Here is a 21024-nt window from a genome sequence, read left to right on the forward strand (position 1 = left end):
AATGGTGGTGATGTGGGGCATGGAGTTGGGGGAAGATAGGAAAGACTGGATCCAAACCCCACACAAACCTCAGAGTAACACGGCGGGGCCTAGAGAAATCCTCCAGGGACCGCCAGCTTTTAGGGCTGTGGAGAGGTGATTGGGAGGGGGGCCAGCAGGGGAGAGGTTTGACTGCTAGTAACCGCTCAACTGCTGCAGTAAGAAGCCTCAGCGGTGGCAGTCGCACCAGCAGCCTCAGAGCCTTCCCTCCCATCGTCTCTGCTGTGTGACAGGTGGGAACTTAAAAGCTCAGATCACGTGTCTTGGCTAGCTAACCTACTTACCCCTTGAAGACATAGTGGCTGGGACAGGCAAGGGCCAAGAAGAATTGGCTGACAAAGGGGCAGAGCAGGGGGAAGCCCCAAGTGTGTTCCGGGGACCTACATTTGAAGGCTTTGGGGGCGAGGGAGAGAATGTGCAGGTGCATGAGATGCTCGGGGCATGTCTGCGAGCCGTGTGCATGCCCCGGCACACAGGTCCCTCCAGGATACGGCATGTGCCTGTCTTGAAGGCCTGTATCTGGTTAGGTGACTACAGTCGGAGCAGGCTGAGCACTGGGTTCCAGTTTAACTCGAGCTACTGCAGGCTCTCCCAAAGCTGCTGCCATTTCCCCTTCTTTATTAGTGTCCTAACTCAGAGAAAGTGTGAATGGGGAGACAGGAGGATGTTCCAATGTCCCAAGGCTCCTGCGTTTTTGAAAGCCTTTGCACCTAGTTTGGGGATTCCTGGAGGGAGGCCTGCTCTCATTCATGGGCTGGAACTGAGGGAAATTGTTGGGGGACTGGTATCGTGCGTGAAGATAGACTGACACCTTTACGATCCCTCCACTTTCCCCCACCCCCAACACCATTGCCTAATCTGACTTCCAGGGACTTGTCCCCACGGAGTGACTCCAGCTCTCCTTTCCTCACTGCCTCCAGGTCGGCCCTTTGCCATCAACCCCCAGTCCTGAGTTCACCTCTGCACCTCCTCCGGCCCCCGTGCCGCAAGCGCTGCTTTCTCCTTTGCCGTCCTCGCCCCCCGCAGGTTGCCGGGCGGCGCGGGCCCTTTAAGAACGGCGGGACCGGCGAGCAGTAGCTGGTAGGAGAGCGCAGTCGCCCCGCGGGCTCGGAGGACACAGCGTCCGGGACCAGGCTCTGGGAAGCGGGTGTGCACAGCCCAGCAGAGTCGGGGTGCGACCCCAACCGCCTCTCACCATCCTTGCCATCTCCTCCGAGCCGAGGGCCGGCCCTCCTGCCTCGCCTGCCCCGCCCCGGCCCCGCCCCGGCCCGGGCCGCCGGGACCGGGAGCCGGGACGCGGGTGCCGCAGCCCGAGGCAGGTAAGGGGAGCCCCGGCTCTCCGTCCCCGGTCCGTGGCAGCGCTGAGCATCCCGGCCCCGCACCGGCCCGGGGGCGCGTCAAGGTGACTAGGCACGCGGGAGATGGGGTGGGGGCTTGAGCCGCTGTGGGGTGCTTAGTTTTGAGTCCGGGTGGTGCGCCTGGCTTTGGGGACAGCCCGGGGCACGCGGGCCCGGGGGTGCCGGCGGGAGGGGCCGGCCTGGGCGTCGCGCCAAGGGATGGGGAGTGGGACGCAGCCGGAGGCCTGAAGCCTCCTCTCCGCCTTCCCCTGGTCCGCCCTGCACTCACCCTGCTACCCCGACCTCCTAGCGGGCAGCCTCCGCCGGCTGCCTCTTCTCCCCCGCCCCCTATTCCTTCAGTCCCCAGGGGCTGCTGGCCTGCGGGGTAAGGAGATTAGAGAAGCCGCGGGGAGGAAGGAGCGATTGAGGGCTTCAAGGGGACGGGCTGGGGTCAGGCTGGAGCTGGGCTGCCCGGGACTGAGCGTCTCCGTGCGGGGAGTGGGGGGCGGGGGCAGAGTGCGGGGCTAACAGTCGCGGATCTGCCCCGAGAAGGAGGTGGCGAGTGGGGGCGGGGGAAGCATTAGAACGCCAGGGAACTTTGAGCGGGGCTCGGTGGTCTGCCCCAAACTGAGCAGGCCCTCTCCCTGCAGGCCGGCGGCGTGATGGCGGAGAAGGCGCTGGAGGCCGTGGGCTGTGGACTAGGGCCGGGGGCTGTGGCCATGGCCGTGACGCTGGAGGACGGGGCGGAACCCCCTGTGCTGACCACGCACCTGAAGAAGGTGGAGAACCACATCACTGAAGCCCAGCGCTTCTCCCACCTACCCAAGCGCTCAGCAGTGGACATCGAGTTCGTGGAGCTGTCCTATTCCGTGCGGGAGGGGCCCTGCTGGCGCAAAAGGGGTAGGGAACAGACTGGTAGGGGGAGTCCGTGGGCCCCCTCTGAGTTGCCTCTCCAGAAGCATGAGGCCTGGGTGTCCCATGTTTGGAAAGTCCTGCACCAGTGGGCTCTGTGGAAACACTAAAATCTGGGCCCCAGCCCCCTGCTCACTGTGCACTGTTGGGGTGTCAGGATCTACGCCCCCCACACCTGTGAGCACCATGGGATGCTAGGTGCAATTGGTTATTGAAGCTTTATCTTCTAAAGAGATCCCGTGACCTCTGGTCCTTGAGTGGTCCTTGATAAGTTTTCCTTCTTTTGTTTATGGAGGATTCCTACCTGTGAGGGCTGGTATGAAAAAGTAGGGGGCTGTGTCTGCAGGGTTGAGCAATACCCTTGGACCTAATTATAAAGACGTTCTCATTCCTGTCATCTTATTCCGTTCTTACCACAGTGCTCAGAAGCAGGGAAGGTGGCGGTTTGGCAGGATAGATGTCATCTCCATGTTACTAATAAGGAAACTGAGACCCAGGGAAGTTGAGTAACTTGACCAATGTCATACAGCTAGTAAGTGGTAGAGCTGAGACCAGAAGCCCGATTTCCCAGCTCTCCACACATTGTTCCTTTCTCTCTCTTCCCTGTACAGCAGTCCCATCACCTCCCCCTTCCCGCCCATGAGGACAGGTTCCCCTGAACTCTGACTAGCCCCTGCAGCCCCTACCCTGAACAGCTTTAGCTGCTAGTAGGGAAGCTGAGGCTGTTTCCCAGAGCCTGGGTGTGGGCCAGGGGTGGGGCTGGGACATTGTTCTCTGAGGTTTAACAAATAGGTTTGGGGTGCTTCAGAGCAGGGCTGAGCATGATCTGCCTCTGCACTCTCCAAACCCTCACTCCCATGAGTGACCAAAAGGTCACATGGCTGAACCAATGGAAACTGAGGCATCTGGGCTTCCTGCCCAGTGGGCCCTGTCCCTAAGCAACCTCTTTCGGTCCTGAGACCAGCTCTGGGCAAAATGATGAGGCAGTTGTTCTTTCCTTAGCCCTCTCATTTCCTTATAATTTTAAGAAACTAAGATTTTTTAAAAAATGTGTCTAGACGGGCCAGCTCTCCAGTTGCTTCCATGCGCCAGCCACAGATTGATATCCCTCACCTGGCCCTTCCCTCCTTTTGACCTTGCCAGCCTCATTCTGCTCTACTGGCCATTTTGCCATTTCTTTCATCCGTTATCCCTTTCTCTGCCCCCTGCCCTCCCCTGGATGACTTGTTTTCCATTGAATCCCTCTCCCCTTCTCTAGAGGACAGAAAGCAATTAAGGGTAGGCAGAAAGGAAAGAAAGCAAGGGGGATGGAGAGAGGGAGAGTTCTACCTTTCCCAAGTAAGGATTTGTTATCATCTCCCCTAATTATGTATAGCATTTCTTATTTTTTCAAAACAGCTTCCTTTTAATTATTTTTAATAATCTCACTTAACATTAGTAATAACCCTATAAGTCCTTGGGAATAGATGTTACTATCCTTCCCTTATAGATGAGGAGTCAGAGACCTTAAAGATTAAGTGACTTGACAAAATTGCAAAGAGAGCTACTGACGGCGGCAGAACTAGAATACCAGTGTCTCTCCAGCCCAAGGGCCTGGCTGGCCTCTTCTGTGCTGAGCAGTTGTGGGACATGGGTTCCTAGTCACTTATAAGCTATGTGACCTTGGGCAGGCTGCCTACCCGCTCTTGGCCTTGCTTTTCTCATCTGTAAACAGGGATGATAAGAATACACAGACTTGTGTGAAGCTCAGCTGAGACGGTATCTGTGAGAGGCAAATGTAAGATGATTTTTGTGTTAGGCATCAGTGTTCAACCAGCTACTGTAATTAATTGAGGGGAAGGTTCGTCGTTGCCAGTTTCTTCTCCTGCAAGAGATCACTTCCCGTGAGTGGCTCTGAAAGGCATATGCTGGAGTGCGCCACCAAATGTCTCTGATTGATGGTGAGAAGGACTGAGGCAGAGGGCTAGAGCCCACGGCTTCCCTCTCCCAGGAAAGAACTTGCTGTGTGACCCTGGGTGAGTCACTAGATGTCTCTGGGCCCCAGTTGCCTCACCCATGTTGTTAGAGAAACAGTTGAAGCTTTGTAAACCATGGGTACCATCCAGGCAGTTGCTGTGATCAGGACCTGGCAGCGGGCAGGAGCTGCTCCCCCTTCTGACGGGAAGCATCCAGAGGGACAGCCGGGCCCAGAACACAGTCCTGGGTGTCGTGGAGGGAGGGTTAGATATGCCATCCCTTCACTGTCTCCACTAAGGACACTAAGGAGGTGGAGTGGGGAGGGACTTGGGCTCTGTGGGGGTTAGAGGGGGCAGCAATGAGCAAGGTGCTAGGTAAGGGATTGGCATGTCCTCACCTATGAGGCAGGTCTGCCAGCATCGCAGGCAAGGCCCTCCTTGGTGGCTTCATCCTTCCCCTCCACTTCCATGTCTCACCAGGTCACTCCATGTAGGCTCTGCCCTCTGTTCCTTGGATTGTGAGTGTATATAAACATACTTTTATATCACAGAGCTTTTCCTCCCAAAGCCTAGAAGGCCTCTGCTTTCCTTTGCCTTTTAGAATCCTGCTCATCCTTCAAGGCTTAGCTCAAATGCCACCTCTTCCATGAGGCCAGTCTTGATTTTCCCCTTTTCCCCCGACTCACGTCAATTCCATTTTTTGCATTCTCACAGCACATTTTTTGTACTTCTGTTATAACCCTAATTTTATTTTTCTTCATAGATTTTTTTGTTTTTCTATCTTACTTAGACTATGACCTTCTTGAATATAAAAACTGTGTCTTCCTCAATTTTTATCCAGTGTTTGGTACAGAGCTTGGTATATAGTAGATATCAATAAGCATTTATCAAGTAGAATTAATAGTAAAATGTCACTTTTTAATGCATTCTATGTGCCAAGCACTGTGTCATGTGTTTTACATATATTATCTCATTGAATCTTTACAACAACCCTATGAGATAGGTACTATCATCCTCATTTTACAGATGAGGGACCTGGAGCTCAGAGAGGTTAAGCAACTTGCCCGAGGTCACACAGCTGGTAAGTGTGGAGCCAGAATTTGAACCCAGATCCACCTGACTCCAAACCGTGCTCTAAATGCATATGCTGCCTTCCAATGAATGAATGAAAGGTGAGATTTTACTGGGCCATGTAGGGGCTAGAGAGACAAGCCTGGCAGGCAGAGAGAGCGCAAAGAAGAAGGCTTTTTCTGAATTAGGGAAAAGCTCTGAGAACTCACGCTTATGGAACAGACACTTACTGAACATCTACTACAGGCCAGACAGTCTGCTGAGATTACCAAGATGAGTGAGAACTGCCCCCAAGGAGCTCACTGACTAAGAGGCTGGGAGAGCGGGGCAAGTGACAGGCACATCAAGTAACAGACATGCTGGCATAGGAAAGGTGCTATGGAAACACAGGGGATAGGCAGCCAACTCCGGCTGTAGTAGTGGGAGTTTTCCTGGAGGGGGTGAGACAGTGACCACTGTGATTACAGAAGACGACCAGGGTCTTCTATAGCTTTGATCCCCTCTCCACTCCCATCCATGAGATGTGTGGATTTTCCCATGCCTTTCAGAAGAGGATTGTTGCCTCTGGTACTTTGATATTAGTGGTGGTCGTTTCTAAGGGGACGGGATGAGAGGGATGGGTTCCTGCCGGGGATAAAAGGGTTGTTCCTCCATCCTAACCCAGTCACACTGAGTAGGGACTACCTATTTCACTGATAGCCATGGCTCCTAAGAATTTTGGGGGTACCTCTGTTCACTGCAGCCTGACCAAAAATTCCTCCCCACCTCACTGCAGGTTATAAGACCCTTCTCAAGTGCCTCTCAGGTAAATTCTGCCGCCGGGAGCTGATTGGCATCATGGGCCCCTCAGGGGCTGGCAAGTCTACATTCATGAACATCTTGGCAGGATACAGGTAAGGATGAGACCGGGGTGGAATGGAGGCAGGACTCAGGAAGAAGTATCCCTTGGGGAACATAGAAAGTATTCTGAAATGGCATTGACCCCCATCCTCAACCCACATCCCTGCAGGGAGTCTGGAATGAAGGGGCAGATCCTGGTTAATGGAAGGCCACGGGAACTGAGGACCTTCCGCAAGATGTCCTGCTACATCATGCAAGATGACATGCTGCTGCCACACCTCACGGTGTTGGAAGCCATGATGGTGAGGGCTGGATAGTTACCCCTCCTCCCAGCAACCCCTTCTGCCTGCTGTTGCCACCTTCACCATTGGCAGAGGGTTCAAGGCAGAGCTCCCTCCCACACATACTTTTCTCACTTACTCTCTGGGCCCCAGGTCTCTGCTAACCTGAAGCTGAGTGAGAAGCAGGAGGTGAAGAAGGAGCTGGTGAGTGGGGAAGGGAGGCAGTGGGACCACTCCCTTTTGTGGTGTTGCTGAGCTCAAGGCCCCCAGCTGGGGGTGGGAGAGTGGTGGCCTAGGCCGAGACAATGGACTTAAGGGAGATGCTTTTTGAAGCTGGGGTGGTGCCTGGGGGAAGCAGAGACTCCGAAGCTGACCTGGCATGGGTGGGGTGGGGCCAGGTGACAGAGATCCTGACGGCACTGGGCCTGATGTCGTGCTCCCACACGAGGACAGCCCTGCTCTCTGGCGGGCAGAGGAAGCGTCTGGCCATCGCCCTGGAGCTGGTCAACAACCCGCCTGTCATGTTCTTTGATGAGCCCACCAGGTAGTTCTCTCCACCCTTTCCCACCAGGATACCCCTCTCCTCTCGGCCCTGAGCCAGGGCTGGAGCCTGCATCTTCTCCATGATCCAGAGCCTCTGTTCACAGCCTCCTGGGGCCAAGATAAGGGATTCTTCCTCATCTCCACCCTTGCCAATTCTGTTGCTGTGAGCGGCCCCATCCTTCGCCCGGGCAGAGATCTAGATGTCCTCCTTGATTGACACCTCCGTCTCCAGTCACCCTCAGCCATCAGTCACCAAGTCCTGTTGATTCTGCCTCCTTTTGATATCTCTCAGATTTGCCCTGCCCCATCTCTAATGTTGATGTTAAGTTCAGGACAGCAACAGATTCTTATCTGCTTGTCTCCGGTGTCTCCCAGTCAATCATTTCTCCAAACTGCAGCTAGAGTGAACTTTCTTTTATTTTTTTAAGATGGAGTCTCGCTCTGTCACCCAGGCTGGAGTGCAGTGGCACGATCTCGGCTCACTGCAACCTCTGACTCCCTGGTTCAAGCGATTCTCCTCCCTCAGCCTCTCGAGTAGCTGGAATTACAGGCGCATACCACCATGCCCGGCTAATTTTTGTATTTTTAATAGAGACGGGGTTTCACCATGTTGGTCAGGCTGGTCTTGAACTTCTGACCTCGTGATCCACCCGCCTTGGCCTCCCAAAGTGTTGGGATTATAGGCGTAAGCCACCGTGCCCGGCCAGAGTGAACTTTCTAAAGACAAGTCTGCAGTGCTCACTCCCCTGCTTAAAACATGCCGTGTTTCCTTTCCAACTTGTCCTCGAAATAAAGTCAGGTGACTTACAAGGGCCTGGTCTGAACCTACTTCTCCAGCCTCATGTCATGTACTTTATGCTCTAATAATACTGAGTTGCTTATAATTCCCTGGTCAAGCCACGTGTTTCATGCCTCTAAGCTTTGCCCATGCTGTGTCTTCTGCTGGAATGCCCTTCACCACTGTGCCTCCCCTCTCCCCTTCACCTGCTTAGCTCTTACTCTTGGGCTCACTCAGGAACCTTCTCTGACTACCCTCCAACACCTGCTACAGCTGAGCTGAATCCACCCCCTCTTTCACCCAGTGTTGCTACAGCACTTTCCACATTACCCAGAATCATCTGTGTGCTTGTCTCTCTCTCCTTCCAGACCAGAGTCTATGTCTTATTTATGCATCATTGTAATCCCAGTGCCTGGCATACAACAGGTCCTCAATATATGCTTATTAAACTGAACAGTGCTCTTGGCTTCTGGGTATCCCTCCAAGTGCCTGAACCATAAAGGATACAGATGTGGCCAGAGTGCCGTCTTCCTGCCAGCTTCATCCCCTTCACAGCAGCTGCCCCGCCCCAGACACTCCCTTCTTTTGGCCTCACCCACCTCACGTGGCCCCCGGTGGCCTCTCTCTGGACAGTGGTCTGGATAGCGCCTCTTGTTTCCAAGTGGTGTCCCTCATGAAGTCCCTGGCACAGGGGGGCCGCACCATCATCTGCACCATCCACCAGCCCAGTGCCAAGCTCTTTGAGATGTTTGACAAGGTGAGTGTTTCCAGGCCTCAAGGAGGATTGGCCTGAGATGGAGGGATGGAAGGGGGTCAGTAGGGGTGCCTGGCCCGCTGTTCCTTCCTTACCCTTCTCTTTCTGCTGCAGCTCTACATCCTGAGCCAGGGTCAGTGCATCTTCAAAGGCGTGGTAACCAACCTGATCCCCTATCTAAAGGGACTCGGCTTGCATTGCCCCACCTACCACAACCCGGCTGACTTCAGTGAGTGGCAGTCTGTTGGTAGGGGCTGGGAAACAGCAGTGGGCCGAAACTGGGGGCTCTGGTCTTGCACTCAGGCCTTCTAGGGGTAGAGATCTCACCGTTGCCTGCCTTCCCCACACACCCAGAGCGGGACTGACTTGCCCTTGGGAAGTGAGTATGAATCTAAACTGAGCTCTCCACTCTGTGTCCCCAGTCATCGAGGTGGCCTCTGGCGAGTATGGAGACCTGAACCCCATGTTGTTCAGGGCTGTGCAAAATGGGCTGTGCGCCATGGCTGAGAAGAAGAGCAGCCCTGAGAAGAACGAGGTCCCTGCCCCCTGCCCCCCTTGTCCTCCGGTGAGTAGGGGTGGAGAGGGCATAGTTGGGGAGGGGAGACTGGACCATGGACAGTGGCCCTGCCAAAGAGGCTGTTCCCCGGAGGCATTGCAACCATTGGTTGCTGGGAAGAACCTAGGACTTGGAATCAACCTACTATGAACAGCACTGTGACCTTAGGCACATTATTTAACCTCCTTGAGCTCCAGTTTCCTCACTGACTTATTCATTCAGCAAGTTCTTGTTGAGCAGCTACAGTGTGCTGTCCTTGGTCCTGGCATAGTGCCCATCTGGTAAGCAAGATCAACATGGTCCCCAGCTTGGTGGCCAGTGTGGCTTACTGTTCTCTCTAACTTAGAGATGATGATACTTACCTCACAGGGTGATTGGGAGGACTAATTAGATAATCACATAAAGCTCTTAGCACTGTAGCTGGTACAGCAGGTGTCTGCCCAGTGCTAGTTCTCTTCCTTAAATGAGACACTATAACCCCTGAAAACCAGATTGGTTAGTTTTTGTTGTTATTGTTGTCATTATCATCATTATTAAATAACATTACTGTAAAATTGGTGGCATAAAGGAATTATACCCGGCTGGATGCAGTGGCTCACGCCTGTAATCCCAGCACTTTGGGAGGCCGAGGTGGGTGGGTCAGGAGATGGAGACCATCCTGGCTAACATGGTGAAACCCCATCTCTACTAAAAATACAAAAATTAGCCAGGCGTGGTGGCAGGCGCCTGTAGTCCCAGCTCCTCGGGAGGCTGACGCAGGAGAATGGTGTGAACCAGGGAGGCGGAGCTTGCAGTGAGCTGAGATTGCGCCACTGCACTCCAGACTGGGCGACAGAGTGAGACTCCATCTCAAAAAAAAAAAAAAAAAAAAAAAAAAAACCAAACCAAAACAAAAAAGGAATTATACCCTTAGAGTTCATGTGTTTTGATGGATTAAAAAAGTAACCGATCTATTATTAGCCACCACAGGTGTCCATTACTTTCTTTCCATCTCCTCCCTCCCAAGTTTTTGCCCCCTCTTTGTGTCTGAATCTCGCTCTGATTCATACCCCTAAGCCTAGCTTTCAGGGACACAACTTAATGGTGGAAGATTCTCTGTAGACTTGGAGGACCCCTGCCCTGGGGAAGAGCTCTGAGGTTTTTCATTCACTGAGCTGGGTGTTCTGTGGGTGAATGGGGTAGGCTCACCTGATCCCGATCCAATTTCTTCTTCCCAGGAAGTGGATCCCATTGAAAGCCACACCTTTGCTACCAGCACCCTCACACAGTTCTGCATCCTCTTCAAGAGGACCTTCCTGTCCATCCTCAGGGACACGGTGAGGCGTCAGGCTGGGGGAGAGGAGGTTGGCACAGGCCTGACTTTTTGGGCTGTAGGATCCCAGCAGCTGAGATGGGAATGGGGACCCTCCCTCACAGCCCTGCAATGTGCCTGTGGGTCTCTGTGCCTGTGAGGGCAGCTCCGAGTTCCTACTCCAGGCTTACTCTGAGGCTTGCCCTGGCCTGTAACACATCCCTCTCCTGGTGATGACCCCTCCCAAGGTCCTGACCCACCTACGGTTCATGTCCCACGTGGTTATTGGCGTGCTCATCGGCCTCCTCTACCTGCATATTGGCGACGATGCCAGCAAGGTCTTCAACAACACCGGCTGCCTCTTCTTCTCCATGCTGTTCCTCATGTTCGCCGCCCTCATGCCAACTGTGCTCACCTGTGAGCTGAGCTGCCCTGGGCATGGGGCAAGGGCGTGGGTGCTGGGGCTTGGGGCAGGGGCCAGGGTGTCGGCCGGGTGTGCCTAAGCAGCCTGTGTCCTCAGTCCCCTTAGAGATGGCAGTCTTCATGAGGGAGCACCTCAACTACTGGTACAGCCTCAAAGCGTATTACCTGGCCAAGACCATGGCTGACGTGCCCTTTCAGGTGGGCCTCTTCCTCACCTGCCTGCTGCCTCCATCTTGTCTTGCTCCTTCTATCCTTGCTTTCTTGCCTCCCTCAAACTTGTCACTTTCCTTCCTTTGCTGTCCTTCTACTCACTTAGCAAATAGATGGTGAGTACCTGTCATAGCCGAGGCTCTGTACCAGGCCCTAGGGATATAGCAATGAACCAGACTGATGTAGTCTTGACCACGTGGAACTTATGTTTTAGTGAGGACAACTGACAACAAACAGAAAATGATGAAAATAACCCTATAGGGCCGGGCGCGGTGGCTTGCGCCTGTAATCCCAGCACTTTGGGAGGCCAAGACTGGAGGATCACTTGAGCTCAGGAGTTTGAGACCAGCCTGGGCAACATGGCGAAATCCCATCTCTACTAAAAATACAAAAATTAGCCAGGCGTGGTGTTGTGCACCTGTAGTCCCAGCTACTGGGGGAAATAACCCTACAAATGACTCTGTAACTCTTATTAGGGGCGGTAGAAAATGGTGTACTCTCTGGCTCTTATTGCCACTTGCTACCTGCAAGATCTTGGGCAAATCACTCTCTTTGCTAAAATGTCCCCATCTAAAAAATGGAATGACAATAGTATCTACCTCAGGATTGTTAGAATTGAATGAGTTAATGTATATAAAGTACTTAGAATAGTGCTTGGCACATACAAAGTGCCCAAGAAATGTTAGCTGGTTGTTGTCACCGCCAATACCACCCTGTTCCAAGCATCAGGGCCACCAGCAATCCATAGGACACATCTGTGCAAATTAGAAAAAGGTGCCCCTTCCTCAGGGTGGACACCGTAACAGGATGCTTGGCTTAATAAGAAGAGCACAAGCTGGACCTTTGGGCTTTGGTTGGCTCTTGGTTGGATACCCTTGAGTAGTGGATGACTGTACTTAGTAGGCTCAGACCCTGCCCCCTAGGAGCTGGTAGCTCATGGGGGAACAAAATGGCTCTCCTATGGAGAGTTAATTAATTAACAATATGATGAATAAGCTGGTCCAGGTGGGAAGGACTTTAGGTGCTCAGGGAAGGGAAAAGTCACCGTGCCTGAAGCAGTCAGGGTGGACCCATCGGAAGACGTGAGATGAGATAAGTGACAGTCATATGGCCAGGCAGAAAGGGGACGTGTGTCAATCTGGGGGACAGCTTGAACAAGAGTGTGGAGGCAGGATGGGCACCCTGGGAATAGGTATTCTAGAGGCCCAGGCTTGGGTGGAGTGGAGGTCTTGGCTGCTGTGCCCCTGGCTTGAAGTCCACTGCCCAGCCCGTGCCCACTCCCCAGGTGGTGTGTCCGGTGGTGTACTGCAGCATTGTGTACTGGATGACGGGCCAGCCCGCTGAGACCAGCCGCTTCCTGCTCTTCTCAGCCCTGGCCACCGCCACCGCCTTGGTGGCCCAATCTTTGGGGCTGCTGATCGGAGCTGCTTCCAACTCCCTACAGGTGGGAGGGCTGGCAGTTGGGAATTCCCAAGGTGGGATGAGCTCTTGTGGGAGGAAGCAGGGCCTGGTGCAAGGGGTAGGGTGGAGCTCTAGGAAACCTGGGTTTGTCCTGGTCACCCCTATGATGGCCTGGCCCCCTCCCCTCCCCTCTAGGTGGCCACTTTTGTGGGCCCAGTTACCGCCATCCCTGTCCTCTTGTTCTCCGGCTTCTTTGTCAGCTTCAAGACCATCCCTACTTACCTGCAATGGAGCTCCTATCTCTCCTATGTCAGGTCAGTACCCCTGCCCTCCTCATTGGCCTCTGCTCCTCCCTGGAGGAGTCCATACCCAGGGCTTCCTGGGTTGTGCCAAGTCTGCTGCCTGCCCCATTATCCTTTGGACAGGGGCACCCTGGCTGCACCCCAGGGATGAGAGCATTGCAGCTGGGCTCTGGCAATTTTCTCAGAGAGCTGGGACCCTGTGTGCTGTGTCCTATCTGACATCCCTGCCTGCCTAGGTATGGCTTTGAGGGTGTGATCCTGACGATCTATGGCATGGAGCGAGGAGACCTGACATGTTTAGAGGAACGCTGCCCGTTCCGGGAGCCACAGAGCATCCTCCGAGCGCTGGATGTGGAGGATGCCAAGCTCTACATGGACTTCCTGGTCTTGGGCATCTTCTTCCTAGCCCTGCGGCTGCTGGCCTACCTTGTGCTCCGTTACCGGGTCAAGTCAGAGAGATAGAGGCTGGCCCCAGCCTGTACCCTAGCCCCTGCAGCAGGAAGCCCCCAGCCCCAGCCCTTTGGGACTGTTTTAACCTTATAGACTTGGGCACTGGTTCCTGGCGGGGCTACCCTCTCCTCCCTTGGCTCCTCCACAGGCTGGCTGTCGGACTGCGCTCCCAGCCTGGGCTCTGGGAGTGGGGGCTCCAGCCCTCCCCACTATGCCCAGGAGTCTTCCCAAGTTGATGCGGTTTGTAGCTTCCTCCCTACTCTCTCCAACAGCTGCATGCAAAGACCACTGGGAGGCTGCTCCCTCCTTCCTGCTGTCTGCCTGGGAGCCCCAGGCTCTCTAGGGCCCCACTTACAACTGACCAAAGTGGCCCCCTCTGGGGGTCCCCACCACACAAATGTTTGTAAACTGGGCTGCTGTAAGGTTGGAGTTCCAGGGCTGGGCCCTGGTGGAGTCCCCTGGAAGTCCCATTATGGATGTTGAAATGGACAGGGAAGGACTCTGGAAGTCTCTTCCTCTTCCTCCTCCTCCTCTTCTCTCCACCCCTAGACCCTGGCTGACTTGGACAATCTGCCAGGACAGAAGCTGGATTTTCTGTCTAGATCACCACTCCCAATCCTGGGGATTGGAGAGGCCTGGGGCTGTGGGATGCCCCGTCCCCCTCCCCATCACCTTTGGTGGGGGTAGGGCCTGGTGGCACCTGTGCAATAATGTCTGTGTTTCTCTCCCACCTGCCACTGGAACTGGAGAATGCACTTTACTCTGGCCGGGGGGTGAGTGGGGGAAAACCCAGCCCTCCTTTCTCACTGCCCCTGACGCATGCACGGTCTCGTGATGCTCCCTCCCTCTCCGGAGTGACAGGCACACACATGCGAACAGGCCATCTCAGCCCTACACACTTGCCATCCCCTACAGCTCAGAGGAAGAGTGATGGTGGCATGCTGGTGGTGGCGGGTGCTGGTGGGAGGACAGTGCCAACCTCCTCCTGGGGATCCCATGTTGGAGACTCTAAGGATAAGGCTGGTGCTGCCCAGGGTGTCTACAGAACCTGCAGGTGTCTACCCCCAAGTCTTCCCTCCTCCCAAGCCAGGGGTGGCACAGGGCACTAGATCCCTGGAGTTCAGGAACCAACATAAGCACAAGCACGGGCATAAGTTGGCCTTGGCCACTGCCACCCATGGCCCTCCTTTTGTGCTCCATGCTGGCATCTTCCCTACCCCTTCCCCAGCCACTGTTGCTCATTCAAGCTCCTGTCCATGTCCCTCCACTGTTCCTATCAGCAGGTGGCCCCTGGGCATCAGAACAGCCTGCCTGGGCACCAGGTGGCAGACACACTCAGAGCATGTCTGGCTTTCCTGGTGGGTCCAGGCTCATTCTGCTTCTGATTTCCCCTCCCCCAGGGCTCATTTTCCCCCTTTTTCCTGTACACATCCCCGTCTACCTCCTCTCACCCTGCCACAGATTCTTCCTATCACACACGGATGCCAGTTGTATTTGTGGGATTTCACCCATTATTAATAAAACCTATATTTATACAGTATGCAATGTGTAAATGTGTGTGGATCTGCCACCTGGTACTGTGCCCTGCAAGGGGGTCTTCAAAGCATTTGGCAAGATGCCTGTCAGCTGTAGGGAGTCTGTGGCAGGGGATGGTAGGTCCTAGGTATAGGTCAAGCTAGTGAACATGTAGCTTAAGAAATATTTGTGTCACCGGGCATGGTGGCTCATGCCTGTAATCCCAGCACTTCGGGAGGCCGAGGCGGGTGGATCACGAGGTCAGGAGATCAAGACAATCTTGGCTAACACGATGAAACCCCATCTCCACTGAAGATACAAAAAATTAGCCGGGCGTGGTGGCGGGTGCCTGTAGTCCCAGCTACTCGGGAGGCTGAGTCAGGAAAATGGCGTGAACCCGGGAGGCGGAGGTTACAGTGAGCCGAGATCACGCCACTGCACTCCAGCCTGGGCCACAGAGCAAGACTCCGTCTCAAAAAAAAAAAAAAGAAATATTTGCGTCATGCTTTCCATCTCACAGAGGCTTCACATTCATTATCTCAAGGGAGTCCCATGCTGACCCTGCACCATCGTTCATGACAACCCGTTTTGTAGATGAGAGAACTGAGACTTCGGTTAAGCAACCTACCCAAGGGCCCTCAATGAGTGGAAGAGGAGCCAGGCCTGGAGACCAGGTCTTCTGCCTCCAAAGTCTTCTTTCTTGGCACTGGTCAATGACACTTGTTCATGGTGGATTCACATGCTGTGTGGGGGAGCTGCGTGTCTGTTGTATGGGTGAATTCTTGCCCAAATGATGCCTGCCTCTGTCTTCAGGACTCACTGAGCCCTGGGTGTGCCTGCAGGGGTGGGGTGTGTTAATGGTTATGGAGGGCAGTGAGAAGCAGGAAAGACCCTGGAGCCCCATCCCTAGGATGGGAGTGGTGGGGACCTCAGTGGGCTTACTCGCCTTTCCCCTTTGCTTCTCCTCTTCTTTCCACCCAGCCACGCTTACCGGGGCTGAACGGTCAGCCACCCGGAATACAAATGGGTTTGGTGGCTGGGGGTTTGGAGCAGGCAAGTGTCCAGAAGTTCTTGAGGACTGGGGGCGGGACAACCCAAGAAGCAGCGCACTGCCTCACCCTCTTCTCTCCTGGGCCTGAGGCTTGGGGACTGAAGGAAATGACTGGCATCAACCTGCCAGCTGCCTGGAACACCCTAGTTGTGCCACATGTAGACTTAAGTGACCCAAACTAAACTAGGATCCAATTTATGAGTGGTTGGGTGCTCGCCTGGAGGTGAATGACTTTTTTTTTCTTATGGAGTTTTGTGATGGGAGTGGAAAGCATGAAGAAGTCTGAGTTCAAACTCCTGGAATTCTAGTTAGATTTAGAGGGCATTCTGGGTGCCACCTTCTCCCTGGAGTGATGCCAAGAGATGGCTTTTGACGTATCAAAGGGCATGAAATCCCACCATTAAAGTATCTGTCTTAAGATTCTTATTTTACTCTCTCTCTCTCTGTTTCTTTTTTAGACAGGGTCTCACTCTGTCACCCAGGCTGTAGTGCAGTGGTACAAACATAGCTCATTGCAGCCTTGAACTCCAGGGTTCAAGGGATCCTCCTCCCTCAGCCTCCTGAGTAGCTGGGACGATAGGTGTATGCCACTATGCCCAGATAAATTTTAATTTTTTTTTTGAAACAGAGTTTCACTTTTGTTGCCTGGGCTTGAGTGCAACGGCGCGATCTCGGCTCACCGCAACCTCTGCCTCCCAGGTTCAAGCGTTTCTCCTGCCTCAGCCTCCCGAGTAGCTGGGATTACAGGCATGCACCACCACGCCCAGCTAATTTTGTATTTTTAGTAGAGATGGGGTTTCTCCATGTTGGTCAGGCTGGTCTTGAACTCATAACCTCAGGCTTAATTTTTAAATTTTTTAAAATGTAGAGATGGGGTCTCATCATGTTGCCCAGGCTGGTCTCCAACTCCTGGGCTGAAACATTCCTCTCAGCTCAGCCTCCAAAAGTGTTAGGATTACAGGCATGAGCCACCATGCCCGGCCCTCTTTCTCTTTTTAAAACCTAAATACTAGGGCATGGCATGGTAGCTCACATCTATAATTCCAGGACTTTGGGAGGCCAGCCTGGGCAACACAGTGAGGCCCCATCACTACAAGTCTCTATAAAAACAAACAAACAAACAAACAATTAGCTGGGCATGGTGGCAGTGCTTGTAGTCCTAGTTACTTGGGAGGCTGAGGTGAGAGGATCACTTGAGCCCAGGAGTTTGAGATTACAGTGAGCTATGATTGTGCCACTGCACCCCAGCCTGGGTGACAGAGTGACACCCCGTTCAAAAAAAAAAAAAACCCAGTAAACACTTCTTCTTTTTTTTTTTTTTTGAGACGGAGTCTCGCTCTGTCGCCCAGGCTGGAGTGCAGTGGCATGATCTCGGCTCACTATAAGCTCCGCCTCCCGGGTTCACGCCATTCTCCTGCCTCAGCCTCTGGAGTACCTGGGACTACAGGCGCCTGCCACCATGCCTGGCTAATTTTTTATATTTTTAGTAGAGACGAGGTTTCACCGTGTTAGCCAGAATGGTCTCAATCTCCTGACCTCGTGATCAGCCCGCCTCGGGCTCCCAAAGTGCTGGGATTACAGACGTGAGCCACCACGCCCGGCCACCAGTAAATACTTCTGAAAGGGTTAAACGCTTATAGATTCACACATTTACAAGTTCCTGTGGGAGCTAATGAAGGCCATTGGCCTTCCAGAGCCAGCAAAGGCCATGCAGGCACAGATAACATTTGTAGAGTGGCTCACATATTTGCTAAGATAGCTCTTTTGATTCCCACAGCAACCCCATGAGACTGCTAGGATGAGCACTATCATTTCCTCCTTTTATAGAAAAGGAGGCCGCGTGCAGTGGCTCATGCCTGTAATCCCAGCACTTTGGGAGGCCAAGGCGGGCAGATCACCTGAGGCCGGAGTTTGAGCCCAGCCTGACCAACATGGAGAAACCCCGTCTCTACTAAAAATACAAAAATTAGCCAGGCATGATGGTGCATGTCTGTAATCCCAGCTACTGAGGAGGCTGAGGCAGGAGAATCTCTCGAACCTGGGAGGCGGAGGTTGCGGTGAGCTGAGATCGTACCATTGCACCCCAGCCTGTGCAACAAGAGTGAAACTCCATCTCAAAATAAATAAATAAATAAAAATAAATTTAAAAAAAAAAGAAAAGGAAACCTAGGCTTGAAGAAATGACTTGAGCAAGCTCTTGAGATACCGTATTCTTTTTTTTTTTGAGATGGAGTCTCTCTCTGTCGCCCAGGCTGGAGTGCAGTGGTGCCATCTCAGCTCTCTGCAAGCAAGCTCAAGCTCTGTCTCCCGGGTTCACGCCATTCTCCTGACTCAGCCTCCCGAGTAGCTGGGACTACAGGTGCCCGCCACTACGCCTGGCTAATTTTTTTGTATTTTTAGTAGAGACGGGGTTTCACCGTGTTAGCCAGGATGGTCTCGATCTCCTGACCTCGTGATCCACCCGTCTCGGCCTCCCAAAGTGCTGGGATTACAGGGGTGAGCCACTGCGCCCGGCAAGATACTTTACTCTTGCCACTGTACCCTACCCTATGTTCCTCCCACCAGTCCCAGTAACCTGCTGAGTTGGAGCACAAATGCTCCCTGCCCATCTAAGTATGTTTTGAAATGGGCCCTCTCTCCCTAAGTGCCAAAGTACCTAAGTACCTGGGCTTACAGATCACCTTTTTTTTTTTTTTGAGACGGAGTCTCACTCTGTAGCCCAAGCTGGAGTGCAGTGGCACGATCTTGGCTCACTGCAACCTTCGCCTCTGGGGCTCAAGCAATTCTCCTGCCTCAGCCTCCCAAGTAGCTGGGACTAGAGGCGTGCACCACCACACCTGGTTAATTTTTTTGTATTTTTAGTAGAGACTGGGTTTCACCATGTAGCCCTGATGGTCTCGAACTCCTGAGCTCAGGCAATCCACCCACATTGGCCTCCCAAAGTGCTGGGATTACAGGCGTGAGCCACCACGCCCGGCTGATATCATCTTCTTTAACACAGTCACCTTCTCTGTGTCCAAACCTGTGCAAAGTGGTGAAGACCAGAGTTGACTAAGACAGTTGTCCACGCAATAATTCTTTTTTTTTTTTTTTTTTTTTTTTTTGAGACAGGGTCTCGCTCTGTCACCCATGCTAGAGTACAGGGTGCAATCATGGCTTACTGCAGCCTCAATTTCCTGGACTCAAGCGATCCTCCCATCTCAGCCTCTAGAGTAGCTGGGACTGCAGGTGCGTGCCACCATGCCTAGCTAATTTTTTTTAAGTTATTTTTTGTGGAGTCAGGGTTTTATTATGTTGCCCAAGCTGGTCTCAAACTCCTGGGCTCAAGTGATCCTTCTGCCTTAGCCTCCCAAAGTGCTGGGATTACAGGTGTGAGCGACCACACCCCGGCCTCATGCTATAATTTTTTTTTTTTTTTTTTTTTTTAAGACAGAGTCTCACTCTGTAGCCAAGGCTGGAGTGTGCAGTGGCATGATCTTGGCTCACTGCAACCTCTGCCTCCCAGGTTCAAGCGATTCTCCTGCCTCAGCCTCCTGAATAGCTGGGACTACAGGTGCCTGCCACCATGCCAGGCTAATTTTTTTGTATTTTTAGTAGAGACGGGGTTTCACCATGTTGGTCAGGCTGGTCTCGAACTACTGACCTCAGGTGATCCACCCACCTCAGCCTCCCAAAGTGCTGGGATTATAGAGTGAGCCACTGCACTGCATCCTAGGTCAGACAACAGAGGACATGCCCACGGCATGACTCAGTACTTCTGTCTGCAAGAGGCCAGTCAAAGTATATGTTATTAATAAAACCTACATGGTTGTCATACCCATGGGGAAGGTGACAGGGGAGGAAAACAGATTGCTCTGAGCTGTGTCCAGGAACTGCTGCCAGGTGACTGCCTTGCATGGCTAGGTAAGAGGAATGAAGCTAGAGGAGATTACCAGGCCCAAACTGTCACCCCTGAGACTACATTCATCGGGTTCCTATACTTTCTCTCCCACATCCTATTCTACTCCCCTTGAAGAACCTCTTTTAAAATGCAAATGTGTTGTTCACCCTGCTGCTGGGAAGCCCTGACCTTCCTTTCTCTGATTTATTTATTTATTGAGACAGGGTCTCTCTCTGTTGCCCAGATTGGAGTGCAGTGGTGCAATCTTGGCTCACTGCGACCTCCGCCTCCCAGGTTCAAGCAATTCTCCTGCTTCAGTCTCCTGAGTAGCTGCAATTATGGGCATGTGCCACCACGCCCAGCTAATTTTTTGTGTTTTATTTTTGAGACACGATTTCACTTTATCTCCCAGGCTAGAGTGCAGTGGCCATGATCTCGGCTTACTGCAACCTCTGCCTCCCAAGTTCAAGCAATTCTTGTGCCTCAGCCTCCTGAGTAGCTGGTACTACAGGCCCATGCCACCACGCCTGGTTGATTTTTTTTTTTTTTTTTTTTTTTTTTTGATACGGAGTCTTGCTCTGTCTCCCAGGCTGGAGTGCAGTGGCGTGATCTTGGCTCACGGCGACCTCCGCCTCCTGGATTCAAGCGATTCTCCTGCCTCAGCCTCCTGGGTAGCTGGGACTGCAGGCATGCACCACCCAGCCTGGCTAATTTTTGTATTTTTAGTAGAGATGAGGTTTCACCATGTTGCTCAGGTTGGTGGTGAACTTCTGAGCTCAGGCAATCTGCCTGCCTTGGCCTCCCAAAGTGCTAGGATTACAGGCATGAGCCATCATGCCTGGCCAATTTTTGTATTTTTAGTAGAGACGGGGTTTCACCAGGTTGGCCATGGTGACCAGTTTGAGCTGGTCTCAAACTCCTGGCCTCAGGAGATCTGCCCTCACCCCCAGCCTTCCAAAGTGCTGAGATTACAGGTGTGAGCCACCGCGCCTGGCCCTCTGATTTATTTTTTCAGATCCAGTACAAATGTTACCTCCTCTGCACTCCCTTTTCCAGACTCTCCTAATGCTTTGCCTCTGCCACTGAAGTACATCATTTGTTTGTCTGTTTTTTATATTTTTATTTTCTATTTTCATTTTAAATAGAGACAGGGTCTCACTATGTCACCCAGGCTGGTCTCAAACTCCTGGTCTCAGGTGATCCTCCTGCCTCAGCCTTGAAGTACATCATTTGTAAATGTGGTAGTTGGTTCCATTAAAGTGAGGTGCCTGCCTTGCTCTGGTTGGCAGCCCAGGGCCTAGTGCTGGACTTGGCTCGTGGGGGTGAGGTGCTCAGTACTACCCAATACCACACTACAATGAATGAACAAATGTCTAAATGAAACATCCACATTGTTTTCAGTAAGTCCTCTTCCCAGCCCTGCCCTAGAGAGCCT

At 53.0% G+C, this 21024-nt stretch overlaps 1 protein-coding gene across 2 annotated transcripts; it reads left to right on the forward strand.

Moving 5' to 3' along the window:
- The first annotated feature begins 1132 nt into the window (after positions 1-1132).
- ABCG4 (ATP binding cassette subfamily G member 4) lies at positions 1133-14683 on the forward strand. Of its 2 annotated transcripts, XM_009247159.4 has the most exons (15): positions 1133-1441; positions 2027-2276; positions 6090-6207; positions 6324-6456; positions 6589-6639; positions 6834-6979; positions 8390-8513; positions 8625-8739; positions 8933-9075; positions 10284-10382; positions 10606-10774; positions 10878-10978; positions 12276-12434; positions 12587-12705; positions 12930-14677. In XM_009247159.4, the coding sequence occupies exons 2-15, from the start codon at positions 2039-2041 to the stop codon at positions 13153-13155; spliced, it is 1941 nt and encodes a 646-aa protein (XP_009245434.1). In that variant the 5' UTR covers positions 1133-1441; positions 2027-2038; the 3' UTR covers positions 13156-14677. The 2 variants fall into 2 exon arrangements, with proteins under 2 accessions (XP_009245434.1, XP_024111209.2); XM_024255441.3 differs by lacking the exons at positions 1133-1441; positions 2027-2276 and adding an exon at positions 5151-5324 and having other exon boundaries at positions 12930-14683.
- Positions 14684-21024: the final 6341 nt, after the last annotated feature.

Source organism: Pongo abelii, chromosome 9 (assembly GCF_028885655.2).
Source record: "Pongo abelii isolate AG06213 chromosome 9, NHGRI_mPonAbe1-v2.0_pri, whole genome shotgun sequence".
Taxonomy (NCBI): Eukaryota; Metazoa; Chordata; class Mammalia; order Primates; family Hominidae; genus Pongo; species Pongo abelii.